This window comes from Periophthalmus magnuspinnatus, chromosome 16 (assembly GCF_009829125.3).
Source record: "Periophthalmus magnuspinnatus isolate fPerMag1 chromosome 16, fPerMag1.2.pri, whole genome shotgun sequence".
In the NCBI taxonomy this organism is placed as follows: domain Eukaryota; kingdom Metazoa; phylum Chordata; class Actinopteri; order Gobiiformes; family Gobiidae; genus Periophthalmus; species Periophthalmus magnuspinnatus.
In genome coordinates, this window is record NC_047141.1 from 12,464,402 (window position 1) to 12,487,624 (window position 23,223).

At 38.0% G+C, this 23,223-nt stretch overlaps 1 protein-coding gene across 2 annotated transcripts in view; it reads right to left on the reverse strand.

Moving 5' to 3' along the window:
• LOC117383989 (protein argonaute-3) overlaps positions 1–23,223 on the reverse strand; it is a 43,336-nt gene that overhangs the window by 11,487 nt on the left and 8,626 nt on the right. Inside the window, exons 2-12 of one of the 2 annotated variants that reach the window (XM_055228167.1) lie at positions 15,392–15,563; positions 14,918–15,038; positions 13,721–13,929; positions 11,774–11,910; positions 8,109–8,243; positions 7,323–7,410; positions 5,869–6,016; positions 5,328–5,447; positions 2,367–2,489; positions 1,117–1,250; positions 171–355 (exon numbers count right to left, since the gene is read on the reverse strand). In XM_055228167.1, coding sequence (XP_055084142.1) covers positions 171–355; positions 1,117–1,250; positions 2,367–2,489; positions 5,328–5,447; positions 5,869–6,016; positions 7,323–7,410; positions 8,109–8,243; positions 11,774–11,910; positions 13,721–13,929; positions 14,918–15,038; positions 15,392–15,563 — 1,572 coding nt within the window. Of the gene's footprint in view, positions 1–170; positions 356–1,116; positions 1,251–2,345; positions 2,490–5,327; positions 5,448–5,868; positions 6,017–7,322; positions 7,411–8,108; positions 8,244–11,773; positions 11,911–13,720; positions 13,930–14,917; positions 15,039–15,391; positions 15,564–23,223 lie in introns of both variants that reach the window. The other variant, XM_033981246.2, reaches the window with a different exon arrangement.

The following is a 23,223-nucleotide window of genomic DNA, read 5'->3' on the forward strand; positions in this document are numbered from 1 at the left end:
CCGTTTAGGAAAGCGTAGATTTTGTCCTGTTAATGTGATTTTTCACAAATACCTGCTCAAATAAGTATCTAGTTACAATGTTAGCTTTAGTATTGATGAGTATCTGATTTTTGAAAATATTCTAATCAAAATACAAACGTATGCAAGATGCATTTTGGCATTTACTGTACCATAGACAGGAGTTTTTCCTGGGAGGATGACGATGATGAGTTGCAGTCCAGAGTATGTGTTTTTGAGGTGTCTGAACATGGGCTCCACACTGTCTGCTCCCTGTGCGTATTTACAGAAACAAGGCTGGCCCTGGATTGGCATCCCAGCATCCTTGGAGATCTTACGCAGCTGATCTGTGAAACCCCTGTCAAGATAATTACCAATAACTTAAAAATGTATGTCAAATTGATATACAATTACCTGCCCTCCTCAATTTTTATATTATTTGTCAAAATGCAGATGTTTTGATCTGATTTATGGTTAATAATAATAACCGGCCCTATCCATTTGGAACTAAATTCAGCATAAATTTCAATGTCTTCACTGCCGGGAAACTATAAAAAGGGGGTATTCCACTTCTATGGGGTACTAATCGCAAACACATAACATAATTAATCCACCATGTTACCTTTTATTGTTCTGAAAATGCTGTATTCGCTGATAAAAATACAGAATAGAAAAAAAATGAATAGATCATAGGTAGATTTTCAGTTTCATAATTTCCTTCAAAAGACGTGAATTGACAATAGAGTTATACAACCCTCTTTCTTCCAACTGAAATAATGAAATCAAATTCTATAACTGTGCAAACGCCACCTATAGGGTTAAGTGCTGATGTCACTTCCGGGTCAAACCAGAAACTCCACAGCTCATTTCTAGCTGTTTTGTTCCTTATTCATTAAACAGGACACAATTACCTTTAAAAAGTTTAAAGTGAGATGTGTTGCCACTGAAAACAATTAACATGTTTACAATTTCCTATTTTTTTTAATCAGCTGATGGACCCAAAAGTGACATCACACTTATTATCTCATCAGATGGTGGGATTGTATACTTTAATAACAACTAATGTTTGCTCATCATTTTGAGAGAATATTTGTTCTATAGAGTTCTGCTGGCTCTCACTTGAGGATCTCTTCTCGGCACTGCCTCTGTGTGGCAAAGCAGGCTATGGCCCACATCTTGATCTCCACTCCGGTGTGAAACTGCTTGCCCCTCATGTCCCACACTCCATGGCTGGGCGTGGCCACTGTGCGGTTCTGCAACAATGTCACAAATGCCACAGGGCAACATTACACATGCACTCACTCATATGCTGGCCATGGCCAACAAATCATAAGAACATTTTAACTATTCTATCATAAGACAAAGTGCAATGACTTGTTTAATACATCTACAAAACTACTACCAAGCAAAACTAGTCACAACACAGAAAATATGTGCCTAAATCAGAGGAAATAAAAGTATTAAGTGTTAAGTAGTTTGATTTTTTTAATGAATGGAAGTTATGTGATGGCAAGTAAACAAGAGCAATTTTGATGACGTATGAATATTGAAAGTCACAAATCAAGTTATAAAATGTATGGATGAACTTCAAATAAATATGTAAAGATATTGCCAATTAAATTTCACTTAATCTTTTTGATCTAGGACAAAGGGGTATACAACAAGTTATAAATTAACCAACACCGTGTAACTTTTTGGAGGTAGCACATGACCTGCATTCCATAAAAATAGAGAGTTAAACCCATACTTCAGAACATTCTCTATGGAGATAGATTTTACACTATTTTATGATCTGTTGTGGAATATTATAGCCATAGGACCAACATTTCCATGGAAACAACCAGGAGAAGGCCCTCGTCCAGGCCAAAAAAGAGCCAGGTTTGTAGAGATGTAAGCTTACAGTAAGGATAATTTCCTACTCATTTCAGTGTAATAAAAGCAAAAAATAAAACATGCTTTTATTTCTGTCTATGTATATTTATTTATTTTTGTCAAAAAAAAAAAAAAAAAAAAAAGTTACACGGTGGGGCTTTGATTGTGTTACAAATAAACGTATAATTCAGATGTGTTGGGTGAAATGAATTGTTAAAACAGCACAGTAGTTCAGTCTCAATAAACTGCATTCTTTATTAAATCTGCAGAATTATGATATATTTCTTTTTACTTTCAAATCACAAAAATTTACCTTAAAGCAGTAATATCAAGACTGAACCCCACAAGCCAAATAGACATGCCTCCATTAACAGAAGCCAGTTAGTCCCCTGAGTGGTGCTGGTGGTGGGGCAGATGGCAGACGGGGCAGACGGGCACACAAACATAGAGAATGGTGGTGATTTAAAGGAAGGTACCATAAAGTGCTCAGTGCTCACCCTGCCGCCGTACTGCAGCATGGGGGCGGGTAGCACTCGCCCCGTCACGTGGGCCATCTCGTCGCGCACTCTGAACTGGAACTCCTGCACAAATGGGTCCGACTCGTAGTTGGCACTGCGCACCTGGGAAGAAAAAAAGGAGGGATGGTGTCAGTACTGGCAAGGGTTTGTATGGGAGACAGATAATATTTACACTTACTATCAGCACAAGTCATAGAATGGGCACAAATGCAAACACCCCATCTAAATTGGTTTAAAGTTTGACTACATTTTGGAACTAAGCTTGGACTAAACCAGGACTAAACCAGGACTAGAATAGGCCCAAACCAAGTCTACATCAGGAGTCAAACTGGTCTCAAACCAGGACCAAACTAGGATATGTGTGAATGCACCGTGAAGTTATTGAGTAGTAGAAATTGAGTAGTATTGAGTACTGAATAGAAACTCTGCTAATGGACAATGAACATTCTTTTCCTATAAAAGTATCTGGATATGAATGTATATAATAGATCAATAATATACATGTTACATCTTGTATTAAAACAAAAATAGTGGCTTACGTGTGTATAAATGATTTAGAAAGGACAAATACATCATGTACTGTAGTATCTACAGGAAATGCACTAAAGGCAGTGACCAGAACTGAGACTGTGAAGATAAATAGTGGTGATTGGTTTTAAATAAATTTGGAGCATTGATTTGACAGCTCTGTTTTAGAAAAATAAAGTTGGAGAAGTAAGTAGGGCTGGGATATATGGACAGAATGTATATTTCAATACATTTTTTCTGATACCGATTGCATTTTTAATAGGAGAAACAATTTTTTTCCAAGTATAGGCTGATTAGAGAGTAGACGTTCAAATCTGTACTGATGCAGCTAGTTTTGGACTGACAGCAGCCTGTGACACCAGCAGGCTGCAGGTCCTTTACCCTAGAGTGAGTGAAGCGAGGCTATGCAGAGACAGAGAAAGGTGGAAAACAGATAGAAATGTAGTGGAACTCTACTACTGCCACAACATTAAATTATCTCTATATTTAAGATATGACCAAATTTATATCTGGCACAAAATCACATCAATATGTCTTCATCCAGCTCTAATTAAGGGTCTGTGTCACCAAGCTAGTGAAATGTGAACACTGCAAAAACATCTTGACCCAAATCAACCTAAGAGATACATATATGTCATGTTACTTGCTCTACAAAATGCACTAACATTGTATTAAAGCTCTAGTTGTCAAAAAGACAAACAAGACAGATAAAATTAAGTAGAAGTCAAGAAAGAATGAGAAAATTTAAATCTTTCACTGCGGTTGTACAAATAAGACAACACTATGAACTCAGTGCTTCCTTGTTGGACTGGTGCATTGATTAGAATATACGTTAATTACATAGCTCTCAGACTGTTAGGGTTTGGCCATTCTCATACAACTAATCACACAGCCCTGAAAAAAATAATACACCTTAATCATCTTCAACACAGTGACGTCTGCAGCGCGCGCAATCTACTCATTTTGCCCCCGAGTGCAGAGATGGAACAGGTACGCTAACCTGGCTAATCTGATAATAGCTGCTGGAGACGTGTGCTCCGTCAGGCTCTTTACAAACACTGACGCAGCCTTCCACACATTAGGGCCATTACAACCGGGGCATTTTGTTGACCCCAAAGCAGCCTTCTAATCAGCACATGTGATGGATGTACATGCCTGTGTTAATAGTATAAAAGGAGAGGAGGAAAGAGTTACAGAACCACCAAGGCCTGTCCAACCTTCCAAATATTCAGATATTTTCTCTTATTTATGAGTTTAGTTAGACCTGGTTTAGTCCTACTTTAATTCTGGTTAGTCCTGCTTTAGAGCCAATTAGTATTAATCTAGTCCTAGTTTTACTGGATTGGCAATTTTGCAGGACAGTGATGGTGAAGCCTTTTGCATTTTATTTTTCACATAAATAGAATAGCAGCTATTGTCGTTATATTATTAGTAGAATTGAATCCAGTCTGGTTTTGGGGATATTTTGTGCAAACCCAAATTGTGTTAGTGGTTGAATAGTCCTTATACAGACAATAAACATTGATATTGAAACCAATATGCTACTGACACAGTTCTCCTAAATCAGGCTTATCAACCCCAAAAAACTATTCTTAATGTACAATACTGCTGAAAACATGTACTATGAATAACAGAATGAAACACTTTAACAGAATCAGTGTCCCATCTATAATTTGTTGAACAATAAGTTGATATAGCAATTGTCATGACACGCCTAGAACCACCAATAAAATAAGAAAAACAACATGGCGGACTAATGAGGATTGGAGTTTTGAAATATACGGGTTTATGTTCAAGGCTGTTACATCAATTTCTAGATAGTACTAAAATTTGTATCTAGATTAGATACCGATACTATTGATACTGAAATATTATATAAACTGGATCAATTGGGAGCTTTCCTGAATAGAGCAGAAAAGTAGTATAAACTAAACTAGTATAAAACCACATGTTTGTTTTATAAAAACTACTATTTGAAATTCACATTATATGGTACAGAAAAGAGTGTTTTATATTATAACTGTGGTCTTGATTTTGTTACTTAGGAACATGCTCAATACTCAAGTTTGACATTTTAGTATTGTGATTAAATACTGCTTTGATGAACAAACTAAGCTAGTTCTAACACTGGATAATTCCATATGTAATATGGGCAAAGTTTACATTAAAACTTTGATTGGATTCAAAATGACTTTTTGGAAAACTGACCTGATACAATTTTTTTGGTTCTTATTTTGTAGATTTTGATTTTAGTAGAATTTGTCTGAACCTAACAGCCAAAAGTCTGTTTCTGTGTGGGTCTTAAATTTGAGATTAGTAATGATAAGAACTTGAAATATTTCAAATTGCTAACTAAATAAAACATTGTTATTGTACTGCATTAAGAGATTTTCTACTAAGTTCCCAACTCACCAGGCGGCTGATCTCCTCCTGTCTGTCTGGAGCAGAGCGGGCAGTGGCTTTGATCATAGTGGAAGTTTGATTATCTGTCAGTTTCTTGATACACCTCTGGCCCGCTACAATGTTACACACCTAGAATAATGGAAACATAAAAAAGAAAATTACAATAAAAAGATATCCGATTCCTTCTTAAAGCCACTGTACCTGGATTTTGCTGACTTAAAAACATGAAAAACAGAATGAAATTAGTAGTTCAGTTATTCCTCACTTACCTTATGAATTCAGAGCATTGTAATTATTCACCACAATGAGTTTATAAAGGGCTTTTCACAGCCTTCAGAGGGCAGGGTGGAGTTTTGCAGTCACAGTAAAGTTAACAACAACTAGCATGTTACCATGCATCTGATACTCATACAGTATAACAGTTTAAATTTAGATGCAGACGGTACACAGTGGACTTGTTTTGACCTGAGTATACAATATATCTGCACTAGGCTAAGACAAATTTAGCTCAAATACATGGAAACTAGATGGGAACAGGACATTTCCTCACCTCTAAAGGCAGGTAGGTGTGCTTCTGCTCCTGGCCCACTTGGAGACAGGGTAGATGAGGGTATTTAAGCTGCAGGCTGTACTTCTCTCTGAAGTATTGGGCTACTGTGCGTTCTACTGTCTGGCCATTCTCAAGCTGCAGAGGGAACCTGTGAAGAACAGAATCAGTGTTTGCTGGCATAGTGACAAATTAGCATGAAATGGTACAAAAGTGCATTTGCTTTACAAAAAGTTTTAGTTCATCAGCAATCAGTGCTTTCTTGATCTTCTAAGGATCACTCATTTTCTACTTATCATTTTGAAATATTCTATCTTGGTAAATTTAATGACTGGAACTGTGCTATAACTGCAACTATAAGTGTTAGACTAACTACTATGAGTCATCCCATGAGTAATTTTAAATCTTATTAAGATACTGATGCATTAACGGTGCACTATGTATCTTTTCTGGTGGAGGCTCTGTTACCTGCTTGTCTGCTTTGAGTTGAGTTTGATGTTATTGCTTTACATGGAATGTTCCACAAGGTGGCATTAAATTAAACCTGGCTCACATTAGGCCGATATGTGTAACACTCTGAATTTAGTTTTGCACATCAGATATCAATCTGGGATGCTCTCGCTGAAAGCAATCAGAAAACTCAATCAAAAACACAATTCAAATAATCGATTATTTGAATCTGATTGGTGGAAGCATCACAACGTCAGGACAAGACGATAAATCACTTTTGTAACATCCAGCTGAGGAAGAAACACAGACATCTTCCCTGTTCACAAATGCAAAAGTGCTTCCCTCTGGATGGTTTTCCCAAATAAAATAGTTTGTATTGATGCCAAAATCCAATCCATCTTGCTATGCAAAGTTAGCATTAATTGTATATGCAATATCTGCCCTTTATTCAATTCGATGTGTTTTTGTTGCCTTGAATAACATGCATTCTTACTGTGAGTAGGGTCTCCTATCCATAGATCTAACCTGCAACCTGTGCCCTACCTGTTCATTTGCTTGTCTCCATGGAGATAGATACGTTTAATCCCATAAAATGGAACATTACAGACAATAGCTTCTCTGTGGAAGCAAGCAGGTGGCGTACCATCCACTTGAAAGGTTACACTGTACACTGTTAATATTTGCTATGGCGATACAAATGCCTTTTTAATGCAATCTGGCCAAAACTGGCAGCAGATGTGTTTACTTCCTATATCATTGAAATATGACTAATGTTGAGTGGATGTTTGTCAGATGATTCAGATGATTCAGATGATTCAGATGATTCAGCCACTCCTCTGTAGTTAGGCAGCGGAAAGCCGGTCATCCACCCTAGTCTTCCCCGCCCCCTTCTCTTTCTCTCTCTCTCTCTCTCTCTCCCCTTCCTCCTTCCCTCTATCTCTCTCTTCCATCTCCCTCTTTCCTCTCTCTCCGTCCCTGTGCCTCCTCCTGCCCACAGACTGACTCACGTTTGGTGGCTGGCGGGCCGGCGGGTCACGTTGCAGACACGGTACTTCCTCCGCATGGTTCCACAGTGCGTCACCTCCACTTTCAAACCTGGTCAATAATGAAAAGAGCTGGAGTGAACGCAGGGAGAGGGGTGTGTGGGGAGAGCGAGCTGAGCGACATGGTGTCCCAGTTCAAGTGATGGGATGTTCATGACCACACTGGGTAGACTAAAGCTTTAAGTGCATATGACAGGTTTTCATGTTTTTTTATAATTATTACTTGGTTTGGTAAGTGAGTACCTGGTAAATATTTATCATAGCTTTACATCAGTTAAAAGGCAGATTATGGAAAAAAAATTGAGACCAAAAGTAAAAAATACAGAAAGTAGCTGTGACAGAATACCACTTCCTATTTTAATATCCATATGGGAAATTACATCCAAAATGCAGGGACAATTTCACGCAAGGAAGGCATTTTTCTGACAGTTTAAATATTTATTTAACAAAATAAAGGTATTGTCATTTATTTGTATTACTCAAATTAAAACTATTGTAGAATTTGCAAAAAAAATGTGTCCCTTGTTTACAGTGTGGTTGCTAGATAACAGCGATGTTATTACCTCTACACGCATCATATCTGCTGCCCATGTCCAATTAGAAGTAAAATGATAAAAAAAAATTAGTATTAAAATAATCAAAAGTTGGCTTCTAAAATATAAATAAATAAATACAAGAAAGAGCCAGATTTTTTAACAGAAATGAACAAACAGACTGAATGCTTCCATTGCTGTGGACAGTGGTACTCACCTTTGATTTCTTTGGTGAATTTGACCCTGTGGGAGTCTGTGAGGGGGCGTGGCTGCTCGTCTATGTTGTGGATGTCAAGGACTTCACACATAAACTGGATGACGGGCTGGGCCTTGTAGAAAGCCGTCGCAGATACTACAAGTAAAAGAAAACACACATATGAGGGATACTTGATTATGGAAAATATATGAATCACAATTACTTACAGAAATCACTATTATTTCCACAGAAAGAACAAACCAATGAGGTGAAAGTAAAATTAACACATTCTTGAAAGCTCCAAACCACAGAAAAACATTCTTTCCTCCTTATGTAATTTTTGCAATCAATGGGCGTGAATCACAACTCATTGCAAAATTGTATTAATTGCATAGCCCTAGCAAAAATCAAAAATTTTATTTTGCGTTTCCTGCATACTGTATATAATGTATGTGTGTGTATATGCTGCTTTCACAATCATTTATGATCTTATGAGATAAACGTTATGGAATGGGATGACTTCCTGGCAAACTATTTAATAAATCATTTGATATTTTTATTTATGGTAGTATTATTTGGCCGTGTCACTAAAGATGGAGTGTAAATAAGGCTAAGAGTAGAAGCTGCTTGCTTAGAAGTCAGCTGCGAAAAAGACAATTTGAGCATCAAAATTGTCACAGCAACTCCTGTGTAACAAAAAAAAAAATAATAATAAATAAAAATCAACTTTGAAGGTATGAGTAAAAACCCATCCACAAAATGAGTCCAATATGAGTGCTTGTACATTTTCAACAGTCAAACCTATATCAGACAATATGACTGCATGATTTTTGAACTTTGCTTGGGGGACATTGAGGGACATTTTGATGAAGCATTTAAACCCTATGACAGGATATGACATCACAACTGCGTGTTATTTCCACTTTCTTCTTTTATATCGCGTTTGGATAGAAACATGAGTCATCCATGTAAATGCAGATTTGAAAGGTTTCACATTTTGCATAATTATATTTATTCAGACTAATATACCCATTCTGTGTATCGGAAGTGGTAGGCGGAAACAATTATTCAGCTCACAAACAAAATCAAAATGTTGTTAACTTTTCCCACAAAGGACAGAAAAGGAATTTTTTTTTTTTTCATGAGTTAATGTGATTGTCCTTTGAAACTGTACTGGTGCAGCCATGTTGTTTACGGATGAGCATTAACCACACATTTAATAGGCTACCAGATTCAGTCACAAACTATCTGCCAGATTTGCAAAGTACAAAACATTTTACTTTTCAGAAAAGCTTATGGACGAATGAAGAATTGCGGGTAAGAAATTTGTATAAGAAATATAAAGTTTTTTAGAAGTTTTATGCCATACTGTGGAAGATTAGTTTTTCAGTGCAATAAACACAATCAAAATGAAAAAAAAAAGCTTTCATTTTAGTCTTTATAGCTAAAAAGGTACATATTGTGGCTTAAAAAGGTTGAGTGGAGATTTTTCTGTTGCCAAGAACTGTATTGTAGTGCCTTTGCAGAGGTCTCATTCTATTGTTTGACTTGGTAAGCTCCATTTTTCAATACTAAGAAATAGAGTCAATACTCAATACCAATTTCGATACCACAATGATAATGATAATAATAATAAAAATAAAAAAAAAGATTTTCAACATTGTTACTTGCTTTGATTCAGCTTAAGATCATTCTAAAGCTGCTCAGGAAAGGGTCATTTCTATCCTTTGAATGTGACTTTTTTATTATCGATACTTGTACAAATGAGTATCTAGTTTTGATACTAGTTTAAGTCTCAATTAGTATCTCATTTACGATACGTTTGACATCCCTAGAATATACATCCTTATGGACATGCACAAAAGAGAGGGAAATGAGGCCAATCAGAAACTTGGCGAGGACTTGAAACAGTTGGAGCTAAACAAAGGTGTCCTCTGCTCCCCTCCTGACCCCGACAACACCCAGAAGCCCCACACATCCGGGTCTGACCACACACACCCACGCAACTAGCTTTCTGTATCCATGGCAACCAATCAACCAGCCCGCCAGTTCCCAGCCAGCGAGCTGAAATCCCATCAACCTCAAACTTCCACCGACACTCTTTTAAACACGTTTTTTCCTGGCTTGTAAACAGAAAGCTCCCTAACAGCCTCCTACCGCGTGCATATGGTCGTGCATTGAATTTCTTCCACATATTTTTGGCAACTCAAAACAGATGCCACTACTCAACAGGAAATGTATGATGTATTGAATGTTGAGTGAGACCACTCAAGAGAACTCAAGGCAACATCGTAATTTATAATTCTTGAGCCATATTATTAGATACACCCCTCCTTTAATTAATGTTAAAGTATATCTGTAATTATCCAGTCTGTGGTGTTAATGGTTCATTATAAATCAGCTCTATGACAGCTCTATAAAATGAAATGGTAGTACCATAAAAAAAAACACTATTTCCCACATTAACATTACTAAATATAAAAATGAAATACCTAAGCATTAAAGGTACACCATGCAACTTTTTGGGCAAAGGTTTTGGTCACCTACTTGTCTCCATAGAGATGTTATTCCTTTTTCTAGAATATTCCACAGTATAAAATAAAACCTGTATAACCTTGCATTCATCTTATTATGGGTGGGTGTATAGCACAAAAATACCTTAAAAACTGTGCATTATTGTTGTAAGTGATGATCGCCTATCCACAGATCTGACCTGTAATTTGGCTTGGTGGAGTCGCCTGCCTGTCTCCGTGGAGATACATTTATTGCCATACTGTGGAGGATTCCAGAAAAAGCAATAACATCTCCATGGAGACGTGGCAGACTCTCCACCAGAAAGGTCTTGCTGGTTAAGTTATGGTTGTGTCATAGATAGGGTCAAATTATAGGAAAAAGAATTGCCATGGAAACAGCACAAACCACTTGTTTACAATCATGTATTGTTCTTTTTTTAACCAGGTAAGGTTGATGTAGAAACAACTCTCTTAGCAACAATCTGGTCAAGAGGCAGCACCAAAAAAAGCAGGCCAAGAATAAATAAATAGAACAAAGGGTTTAAAACAGCAACTGAGAACAAACTTCCAGTCATTTCTTTTCAGACCACTTCCGCAACAGTTTTCAACCTTTTTAATGTGCAATTAGGACATTTCTTGGAACAATGACAGAAAAATTTTAAGTTATGCCATTATTATGCTATTTTCTGATCTATGTCATCTACATGTTTAACACACAAACCCTGCATATTTAGGCTGAGTTCTTCTCTCAAACAGAAAACACTCTGTTCCACTTTGTGATGTCATGTGGTAGTCGAGGAAGTCCTTCACTGTGTTTTTAAACTCCGCACACTTTTATTAGAATTATTGGGATAATTTAAGCTGTGCAACTTACAATATTTACTGAACTAAAGGTAAAAGGTAGCTATTAACTTGAAAACTAATGCTAAGGTGAGCTTTGGAGATGCAGGCAGACTAATAAAGGATTAATCAAACATGTGTGAATGAAACAAAATGCAGCTTCAGGAATGTTTTTGATGCAGTAATAACATTATAAACATGGCTTAAAGCTCAGGCTTGGGAAATCAGCCCATCCTAAAACATCCCTGAATGATATTTAAATACGCATGTAGTGGTAATACTTGTTTATGCTCATGACAGCTCTATAAAATGAAATGGTAGTACTCATCTTACCATCGATATTGAGCATCATCTTCCACATGGCGGGTCTCACAGACTGGTGGAAGCCGAACCACACCTCCCTCCCCCCTCCCAGAGGATGGTCGTAGCCCTCAGGAGCAGAGAAGAAGGAGCGGCCTACTGGAGTGTACCTGCAAGTGCACATTCAGACGCACATTTTAAGTTCAAAAGGTTTGATTTAACTGCTAAAGGTCCACTATGCAACTTTTCTAGTGAGCTTTGCCACCTGCTGGTCACTACGGAGAGATATCGCTTTACCTAGATTGTTTCACTATATGGCATTACATTTATCTGACATCATAAAGTCTAACAGGCCAAAGTCAAATAGTCCAAGTTATAGGTCTGATCTCTGGAGAGGCAACCCCACTCACACTAAGGAATTTTTGAGCAATAAAACACCTAAAAAATAAATGGTAAATTGACAGTAGAAGTTTAATCCTACAATGGGGAACATTCCAGGCAACTCAATATCATATAAAGTATCCATAATGCACCTTTATTAACAAATGAGTACAAAAAAGCTACATATTTTAGATAACATTTTAAAACATAACTTCTTAGTTTGTAGTCCAGTAAAGCACAATATAGCTTTATAGTAGCACACACTGGCGCCTTGTAATATATCAAAAAAGATCAATCCATGGAATTAATTGTGGATTTTGAAATAAAACCAACACATGTACGTGCTATTCTCAAGTTTCCTCAAAGACGTCTGGATTGCAGTATTATTTACAGTTGAGTTTCAAATGTCTGTTGGCGACCCATTTTGACTTTCCATTGAATTGTTACTGCTGTACATTCTGGTCTGGGTTAAAAAGCTAGGTGTTAAATGGAGAGTGTTTTCATTAATTCCCTGGCGACTCTAGACCTGCTCTTGCTACAGAAAAGATATTAAGTACAAGGTGACGTGGGATCAAGTGTGGCTCTGTGTGCGCTCCTGTACAAGCAGTCTTTCATTTCCGCTGGCTCCTCATATTGACGCCACTGTGAGCAAATACAGGATAATGCATTTATATTAATATGAGACTGGAGAGCAGAGCAGCTATATTTGATGCACTGAACTTATCTCTAGAGAAACAGCAGGTGTACAAAAGAAAGTATATGCTCAAAGCAGTTCGCTTGGATGTAATTAGCAAAGTCTACTTTTATATCAGACTGAACAAAATATATGTAATGAATTTGCAACAATGTATTAATAAAATAATGGCTTACACTTGTAATGCACTTTTTCAAAGCCTCTCAAAGCGCTACACTATAGTCATTATTCATTCATTTCCACACTTGGTGATGGTAAGCTACTACTGTAGCCACAGCTGCCCTGGGGCAGACTGACAGAAGCGAGGCTACGAATCTGCGCCATCGGCGCCTCCGACCACCACCTATCATTCGCACACACACCACAAGGAAATGTGGGTAAAGTGCCTTGCCTAAGGACACGATGTGTCGATCCTCCGACCTTCGGGTTGGGGGACCAACACTCTAACCACTGAGCCACTGTCGCCCACTGAGCCACTGTATTAAAGTTGCATCTGATCAGAATGTTAAGCAAAAGCAATCTTCTTGGTATGTTTATATAGAAATATTAAGAAAAATAATAATATGACCTTGAGAATTACAGTGGCTAAGTTGATAGAGCACTAACCCACCAACCCATGAATTCTGGCGTTGTGTCTTTAGGCAAGACACTTCACCCACCTTTGCCTAGTATGGATGTGTATAAGCGTTCGGAGGGGCTGATGATGCAGACTGGCAATCTCGCTTCCAGCATTCTCATTATTTTTAACCTGTTTTTGGTTCATATCTTACCGTTCTCTGACAATTGGATTTTTGCTTTCCAAATTGTTTTCTGTTAGTCAAATGAATTATTTTATGAAACCCTCCATTTTATGATTAGGTAAAATAAATGGAATTGATTTTTGTTCCATGATAAAAAATACTTACTTCATAGAAGGGAGGTGTCGTAGAACCACATCCACAGCATGTACGGGGTTTGTGCTGATGGGCTTGTCCAGTTCCAGAGGCTCAGGCATGCTGCGTCCGGTCAGCACCTCATGGAGCATGTGCCAGCTCACCAAAGACACAAACTTGATGGAAACTTTGAACGGCCGATCCTTGCCTCCTTCTCCTGGTAACGTAACATCCAAGTCCACCTAATAAATAAAGCAAGTGGAATTTAGTATTTTGTTTTAATATAAAACATTAACTTGCTCAACAAGTGGATCCTATGGATAACTGCAGATCACAGTAGCGAGCAACAGATTTTTCATCCCATTTGTGCAAAAATTGCTATGTGGCACTGCTGAATCATACAGCTATCACCATTTCAAAAATAAAATTGAACAAAGTAAATACAGAGCAGTGGGTGTGTTCAGAGATCAGGAAAAACAGATTGTCTGAGCAATAGTGTTTCATTGGAGGAGAATAAATATTACTCAAACATTCATGAATCATTCCAAGCACAACTTGGAGTAAATGACACTTTTTATAATAACTATTATAACATGGCTTAAAGCTCTAAAAAGTCATTTTTGCAGAATATGTCCCCTTTAAAGCCATACCGCAGAACATTTCAATCTATGAATCCAAAAACTGCAAACTGCTGATACATAAAGAAACACATGCCTAAATGCAAATACTATTTTTTGCATGAATTATCAAATCAATACATACATAAATGTTTATGTACAGTATTTGGATGTAAAACAGTCAGGCAGTGCTTTAAATCACAGCAGTAACAGCTCCACATAAGCAAAAAGGGAGAGGCTCACTCCCAGGCCAAATCACAAGTGAGGTCTGTGGAGAGGCAAGCCCGCACACAGTAAAGATGTTTTTCAAAGCATTTTCACCCATCATTTTATAAATACTTGTATGGTTGTTTATTTATGAAATGTTCAGCAGTTGGGCTTTAATTGTAAACTGGCACAAAACGTATTTACTAATGACAACTTCATACAATCTTTTTGTGATTGTTGTGAGCATATGTATCTTACCCAGACCTGTCGAAAGAAATTTGGGGGCTCAGGGCAAGAAGTCTCACATGGGCACCCCTCTAATATAAATTAATAGGAAGAGACCCTAAGACCCTGGGGCCCCGGACAACAGATCCCTTTGTCCCCCCGTCGACTCCCCTGTTCTTACCCCAGCTGGTGCCACAGGGAGTGGATTGGCCGTGTACAAGCTTCTCTTCCCATCGTATACTGGCCTTCTGTCCCCAAAGATGGTCACTTTGAAGTGCTGCACCATGGAGTCCACCACCTCCCTACATGGTTACATACACATTAGAGCTATTACCACACACTGTACAAATAAACAATAGAATTAATGGCATTTTAATTGATAATGTCAGTTAATGTATATCTAAGGCCTCAATCATCAATGCAACAGCATTTGGTGCATAGCAGTTTAGTCAAATGATTTTTATTCATTACCATTTGACCAAAAAATTGTCAGTAAACATGTGGGATTTGGGGAATTCAGATGTTGGAGGTTAAAAAATACTGAAGAATATCATTGATTAGAAATGACTGAATCATAATCTCGATTCAAATTCAGTTGATTATACAGTCATGTATTCTAGACATGCACTGTTGTGAAACCCAACATGGAGTGTACCTGTTGACCCTGCGGGGGCACTTGTCAGGCTTGATGTCCACCTCGTACAGGTAGACATCCATCTTGGGGATCTCCACCTGGAAGCAGTTGGCCAGCAGCTTGATGGGCTTCCCCATGGTGCCATAGCCAGGCCGCCGAGGCATGGAGAACAGGGACTGGGCCCCCACGGCTCCTGGAACAACACACCTGGATTAGTTACGCTGTTATTATTAATATTAAGATAAAACAAAAGAGAGCAGATATTTATATTCATATCACCACAGTATTGTTAGTTTTAAAACACCTACAGTATGTCTGCTACTTTGCCATTCATTGGGCGCTTTCAATACATCCGTTGCATAGTTCTTCTATACACACAGTGAAGCCCCATTTCCAGTTATTCACTCCCACAGACATGTTTTGTAACCAATATAAAACATTCATGTTTACCACACAAATTTGTATAGTTCCAAATACTGCAGCAGAATAATAACAAACCCTTGAATTATTAAGAGAGTCTCAAAAGAGCTGATACAAGGGTTACATGATTTGTGAAGATCCAATTGTAATTTTTTTCTGGCAAGCACTGCAATTGTGATTAGATTTGCGATTTATGTTTTAATAATTTGATTTTGTTCAGTGTTCACATTTTAAACATGTCCACAAGAATAATCCAAAAGAGTGAACTATGAACTGACAAACGAATACAAGAATCACATTTCAGAACGTGTTTGTACAGATCTAAACTACAAGGTTAGCCATTTTAATGCAGAATAAGATATTGCTGTTGTTTGTGGAGGAAATAATGGTACAAAAATTGCACCCTTTGCAATTTGTTAATTGCGTCCATTCAAACTGTGATTTTGGTTCGATTGCAATTCATCTTGCAGTCCTTGCCGGTACGGACATTTTCTTCCCCTTTTCTAACAAACAATAGCACAGAGCCCATAAAAAACAACACCTGACACCAATAAGACCCAGCCAGCCCAATATGTGTTATCGGCTGTACTTTTACCAACAGTGTAAGCGGCCAAGAACTACTGCTACTGCTTTTGTCCTGAACACCGTGAAACTGAATGGTGAGCATCGGTTCTTGTTCCAAACGCCCTGCATGTCTTTTCCATGAGTCACTTAGATCCAGATACATGCAGTCCTGTTCAACTTAATGTGCCACAGTAGTGCTGCTACTGTCAGGGCTATTCTGGGCTCTGCAGAGACTTGCCCATCCACATCATGGCTTTGCCGCTGAGCCAATATAAACAAGGATTGGTCGGATCACATTGCGTACAGCGTGCTATTAGGGAATTTAAATCCACTACATCTGTCTGTCATTGGAGTCGCTATTGTTATTGCCCGGTTTGGAAAGAGCAGGATTCTATTTGAAGAGATCTACTGGCGTTATTGGTGGTTTTCAGACTCCAGAGTGTGATGATGTCATACTGCCAAATGGGGGACAAGAGACAGTTCTCTATGGATTACATTGCACTTTGCCATGCAATATCCAAAAGGTAAATGTTGTGATATCATCTTAAACCCACCAATAGTTGTAGATTATACTAAGGCTGTACAATATTTTTTTGACATTTTGATTTGAAAATGCCATGTCTTTGTTATAAAAAAGTTGTTTTTTTGGTTTTGTTTTATTATCTTTATAGTCCAGTTAACAAGTACAATTGTCAAAATACAGTGAGTATTTTTTATAGTGAGCTTATGATTAGTCAATTAATGGTTCCAGCTCTAGATTATGCTACTAAGAAACATATGAATCAGTTGCAAAATGGTTAGTGAATGTAAAAAATAAATGTACACTAATAATAGTTTGGAAACCTGTACATAAAGATGTAAGTATAGTGATGGGATTGTCTGTCGATCATTTATCTGTTTGGGGCTTTTAATCAACAATTCCACAGCAATTCTACTGGAATGGAAAACAATGCAATTTTCTTTACAGTTAGGTCACTTAAAATATTTCTGGCCTATGCTCATCAATTATGTTATTCATAATAAATAGGAATAGGAAATAAAAATCAACATTGATAAACATAAGTATTTTTGCCCAACTCTAACTGCTATCTCGTCTTAACACTGTCAAGAGGATGGTTAGTGACCCGAAAAAGCTCCATAAAACGTTAATAGCCTTGCTAGTTGTATATTAAAGTTGGACTAAACACCTAAACCCCTCCCACAACCACATTCAAATAAAGCTGTTAAACTGGGCAGTGCCTGTGGATTAAGGAAGAGAGAGAGAGGAGCAGGGTCTAAAGGTATAAGCAATAGTGATTGATCTAACAAGTATCCATACTTCAAACTCCACCCCTGCAGTCTTGTTATAAACCCCTGGCTGTAATCAGAGCAGTCTTGTGTAATGTCAAATAGTATTTGAAATTAGAGTCAACACTGAAGACAGCACACTTTCAGTTTTTGACAGTTTTTGACCAGAAAGATGCAAATTGACCTAATTTGCGCAAAAATTGTAAGCAACAGTATGCTATTAAAACACCATATACACAGTTTAGAAGAAAAATAAAGTGGAACCAAACACTAAATTAACTTGAAGTAAAAAATACACCAACAAAACCCTTCATTTTGCTTGTCCAAATTAAACTATAAAACCCTAGGCGCAATCAAGGCTCCATTTCAAATTTGTCTCGCCGGAAGTAACCGCACAGGCTGATTCATCGTCACTTTGACTCACTGCGGGCGTGTGAGTGGGCGACGGTGAACTTAGGGTCCCTTGGTAGGGATGTTTATGCACCCTCCGAACAGAGCGCTAGGGGCAGACGACATGAACAAGCAGGTTTGTTTACACTACAGAGGCGGTGGAAGGATAGACTCATTGCCCCTCTCCCTGCTTTTAAGTGCCTGTACAAGATTTTTTTTCCCATGCAGTTAAGCTAAATAACAGATATATTGTAAAAGCAGCTGTGTGGTCCAAATTAAATACAGACTGCACACAGTCTAATTATCAGATGTTTTATTGTACGGGAATCAGGAAGTGCGCTGTTAGCATGCTAGTTGTGGTTAGCATGAGGTCATTGTGGTGAATAATTAGGGAGTGTGAAATGCCACACCTATGTGCAAGTTAAGAGACCTTATGTAAAAAAATCATAACAGATGATGGATGTATAGTGAATTAATTCTTTAAAAATAATAGTAATAATTGGAGATTTTCTGGTTACATTTTAGACTGGAGGAATCCTGAAAATGCTCTGATTTTTCACTGTATAAACTGAGCGAAGCCTATAATAAACTGCTCCAAAAGTATGTGCGTACTTTTGTAATCCAAATTCCTCAATCACTCAATTTCCCATGAGGCCAGTAGTGTAACTTGAAGCGAGCCAACTTCCAACAACAACAATGACATTTAAAAGGCTGTTTGGAAAAGTTGGACAGTTTCATTTCATTTTACTACGCTGACCTCAAACAACCCCTCTCCCTGTGTGTTAGGAAGTGATGGGAGTGGAGTTGTAGTAGTAGGAGCGGAGGGAGTGGTGGGATTAGGCGGAGGGCATGGTCGGGTGGTTTTCTGGCTTTCATCTTGGACGGGGCTGCAGTAGAGAATGAGTCACAGCGTAACCACGGAAACCCGCGGTGTGGCGTCCTGCTTATGAACACATGTCGATGATGATTCTTTATGGCCAGACTGTGTTAAACAAAGCTCAGATTAAAGTATGACTTGAGTAACAGAGCTTCAGACAGAGCCATGCCGCAGTTAGCTTTGTGTTGAAAATTAAACATTTCATTGTGAAGAATCAAGTATCAAGCCTTTTTCTTACGATCAACATACTACAGGAACTACAGTTATGGTAATGTTTTCAATGTGCTAAATATAATATGTTCTTGCGTTAAATGACTTTCAAAAGCTATACAAGATTTACTGAAAATATCACTGCAGTAAAATATAAAACATTTGTCAAAGCCTTGGCTTCTACGAATATGAAGTAAACAACTGGAAACATGTTGTGTAGGTGCAGTCCCAGAGATATTTGGCAGGGTCACCTTTACTCTCCTGTACTGACATGCCTATGTTCAGGGCAATTTTTAGCTTTAAAACATATCTGAGATTTGGTTCTTTTCCACCATTGGAGATGCAAAATAAAATGTGTTTAAGTTACTTATCAAATGTGTTATTTCTCACTCAGGAAGCAGAATGCAAGATGCCCTTCCTGATACGATCCTCTTTATTTATTCATGCTTGAGCAGAAGCGGCACAAAATACATTGTGATCCAACACTACACAGTCCTAATTGTACTTCAAGCCATTAAATTAATAATATTATCACTTTTTAAAATTATATTACTCCTACTTGTAGTATTGTCACAATTTCAAATTATTTTCAAATTCATTGTCAATTTCAATACTAAGGAACAGGCTTTTTACCCCAATGAGAATTAAAAAAAAAAAAATCTCTCTTTTCAACACAAAATAATAGTTTCTAAACATGTGTTTTTATACTAGTCTCCTTCATGATTAAGACCCTTCTAAAACTATCCACAGCATGTACAATTAGTCAATTTTAGGTAATTCCTCCTCAAATGTTGTATCAATTAGGATCTAATAATTAATCTTGTTTTTTACCATTTTACAATTTAGTCCAAAAATCACATAATTTTCCTAGGGCTGCAAGATTAATCACAACTAAATCAAAATTTGAAAAGGATACAATTACCAAATCGCACAGGCTACAATTTTTTTATTTCCTCCACAAACAGCTAAATATTCTGTCTTACTCTAAATAAAAATGGCTAACCCTGTAGTTTAGATCTGTACACATCTTCTGAAATGTGATTCTAGTATTAGTAGGTCATTTTGTCAATTCTTCTAGATGCATATGTAAAATCATATTTGAACAGAATCCCATTATTAAAACATGAATCACAAATCATACCACTATCGCAATGACTGTCATAAAAATCAATATCAGATATTTTTCACAAATCGCTCAGCTCCATTTCCAGCACACAGGCCCAGTGGCTGCTCTTGTACAGTGACAGTGTATACAATATGCAGAGCTGCTCTAGTAGTAGCACAAATGCAGATCCATTGCCTTACTGAAGTTAGCACATGAGCATTCTGCAGAAACATCTCAGCAATGTGAACCCGTTCCACTCCACAGCTCTGCAACACAACACAACACACTGTACACAGAGGGCACGGAGCCAGGGCCAGTGGATAGTAAGACGACGAGCGAGGCCAACATCCAGAGCCTGCTAGAGATACAGTCACTTTCCCCAGCCAACCAGTGCACACATGTTAACTTTACATGCTTTGTGGGGGCATTGCACTGACCATTTTCTGGAGAGCAGACTGACCCTAACCTTAAAGCAGTGGAACTCAAACTGTGGTCCGAGCACCCCCTAGTGGTTTATAGTAAATTATAGTCTAAAAAAACAAAACAATTTTCTTTAATGTTTCCAAAATTAATCGAGTGAAAAATTTGAGAAACTGCTGGAAACTAGTCAGATTAGCTCTTATTTTTAACACCAACGAGCCCATCAACCTGATTTGCATTTGACTTACACACAGAAAGACCTGTTTAGTAAAGACTGCATACAACGTGAAAATAAACCGCCAGTCTATGCAACAAACTTTCCCTTCAAAAGACACACGCATGGAGCGAGAAAACTACTGTAAAGGCCTTTTCTGCAGCACCAGTCGCTTTGGCAGCTGCGTGTCCGGACACACGGAGGGGGTTCTATGACAGAGCACAGGGCATGTGCACAGAGGAACCGCACACACATGCGCGCACACACATGGACATGCGAGCGAGGAGTTGGAAAAGACAGGTGAAGAGGAGTGTCACAGTGTCTTCCACCTCTTCTGTTTCAGTCCTTAAATAAGAAACCTGTGTTGTTGGAGCTTCACATCGACAAAGTCAACTCTTTCTGCTAAGTGCTTTTCCATGAAGCTCCTCTCACTCATGCATATTCACGTTAGGGTAATAAAAGATGCTGAATTGAATCAGGTTTTATAAACTACTTCGAATACTTGTATATTTTTAAGAATAAGCCCAATCTTAATTATGCCCATTTTTTGCATTTTGTTGTTTTAAGCAACAAAATGGTTCTTGGGCAAGACCGTTTTCCTCAAATGGGATCAGACCTAGTACAGACATACTGTACAAGCAGCTCTTGAAGTCCAAATATGTCCGCTGTGTACAGTTTCCATCTAATTACAAAGTGTTTTATTGTCCGTTAATCAGTGTGCATTAGCACGCTTGTTGTTAGCATTACAGACACGGAAAAACTACACACTGTTCCCTGGGAGTTGTAAAAAAGTGATTATAAAGTCATTGCGGTGAATAATCACCTCTCTACCTGATTTTTAAAAGTCATAAAAGCATAAAAAACAGAACGTGGTTGCAGTGGTCCAGATGTGTTCTGCATTCCTATCTTAATTATTCACAGTGATGAGTTGATAAGCTCTTTTCATAACTTGAAAAGGACAACACACACTGAGGCCAGAGTGGAACTTTATAGTCAATAAAGCTAAGAACAAATGGCATGCTAAGAGCATGCTTCCTGGTTTGCGGAGGAGAAAAACACAAAATTAGATGCTCACAGCACACATCAGTCTCATTTAATACATAAAAAAATTGGGCACAGCTCTTTGAACAAGGCTCCAGACTAATATGTGTTGGGTGCACTGGTGTGCCTAAGATTTTCACTTGGGTGCACCAAAACCCTTATTTAGTCGTAGTATATAGTCCTGAAATTGTACAATTGAACAATGAGGCCTAAATAAGGGTTCTCAAGTTGATTATCCAATCAGAAAGCAGAATGAGCCTCACATGAGTCTCCCATTTGGGTTGCCAGTTTCAAAGCTGAAATCCAATTTGCTTAAACCTAAAAAGGACACTCTCTGATCTGAATCCTCTCTACCTAAACCTCGACACCTGCAGCCAATCATTAATCAGTGCTAGTGCAGGCTCTGCAGCTCAGTGAGTAAATTCTGGAGGTTCTGAACTTTCTCATGAGATATGGCCATATGCTGAGATTGAGAAAATCTTGAATGTGCCCTTAAATTGCTGGTTTAGGCACTGGCAGGTTTGTGATTGTAGTATGATACTAGAAAAAAGTTGATTTAACTTTGAAAGTTTTACCTTAGTAGACCCGATTTTTGGTCCCCATGAAGTGACAGTGTGTATACCAATTTCAGTCCCCACAGTGCAATGAATATCCACCCACGCACACGCACATACACATAATACAGCTGTTGTGCTAATCCAGAGGGGCCAGAGTGGTGGGAACAGGCCAAGTGCTCCGAGCCCAGGCACAATGGCGTCAGTCACTGCAGCTCAGGCTCACTCAGGCTAAAGCACTGAGGACATGGGGAGCTCTGGCACACGAGGGTCCGTGTACGTCACCTTCAGATAGAGATGCATAGTGTTTCACTGTCACATTTCAGGTATCGCAATTAATGGAATTTTAATCAAGATTAAGTCATGTATACTACTCAGTGGTCAATGGTCTTTTTAACTTTTGGAAAGTTTTACAGCCAAACTTCTATAAGTAAAAGTATAAGGTTTGGAGCAGTGTTTTTTGTTTAAAATGGAAATGATTAAAATCCTGTATTGTTAATGCTCAAGAAATTATTATTGAAAGACATTTTAATTTTTTTTTTCCTGATACTCTTTCAAATTCACAAACCAGTGCACAGGATGCAAGTGGTATGTATAATATTAGCCTTAGACTATCGACTAAAGCCTTAATCCTAGAATAACTTTAGTGCAGGTACTAGAAAATCCAGTTTAGGCCAAAGACAACAGTGTGTCTTTTTAAGAGGAACCACAAACCACAAGAGTGAACAGTGGAGGTGGACAGTTCCCTTAGGCTTAACTTAAACCAGGTAC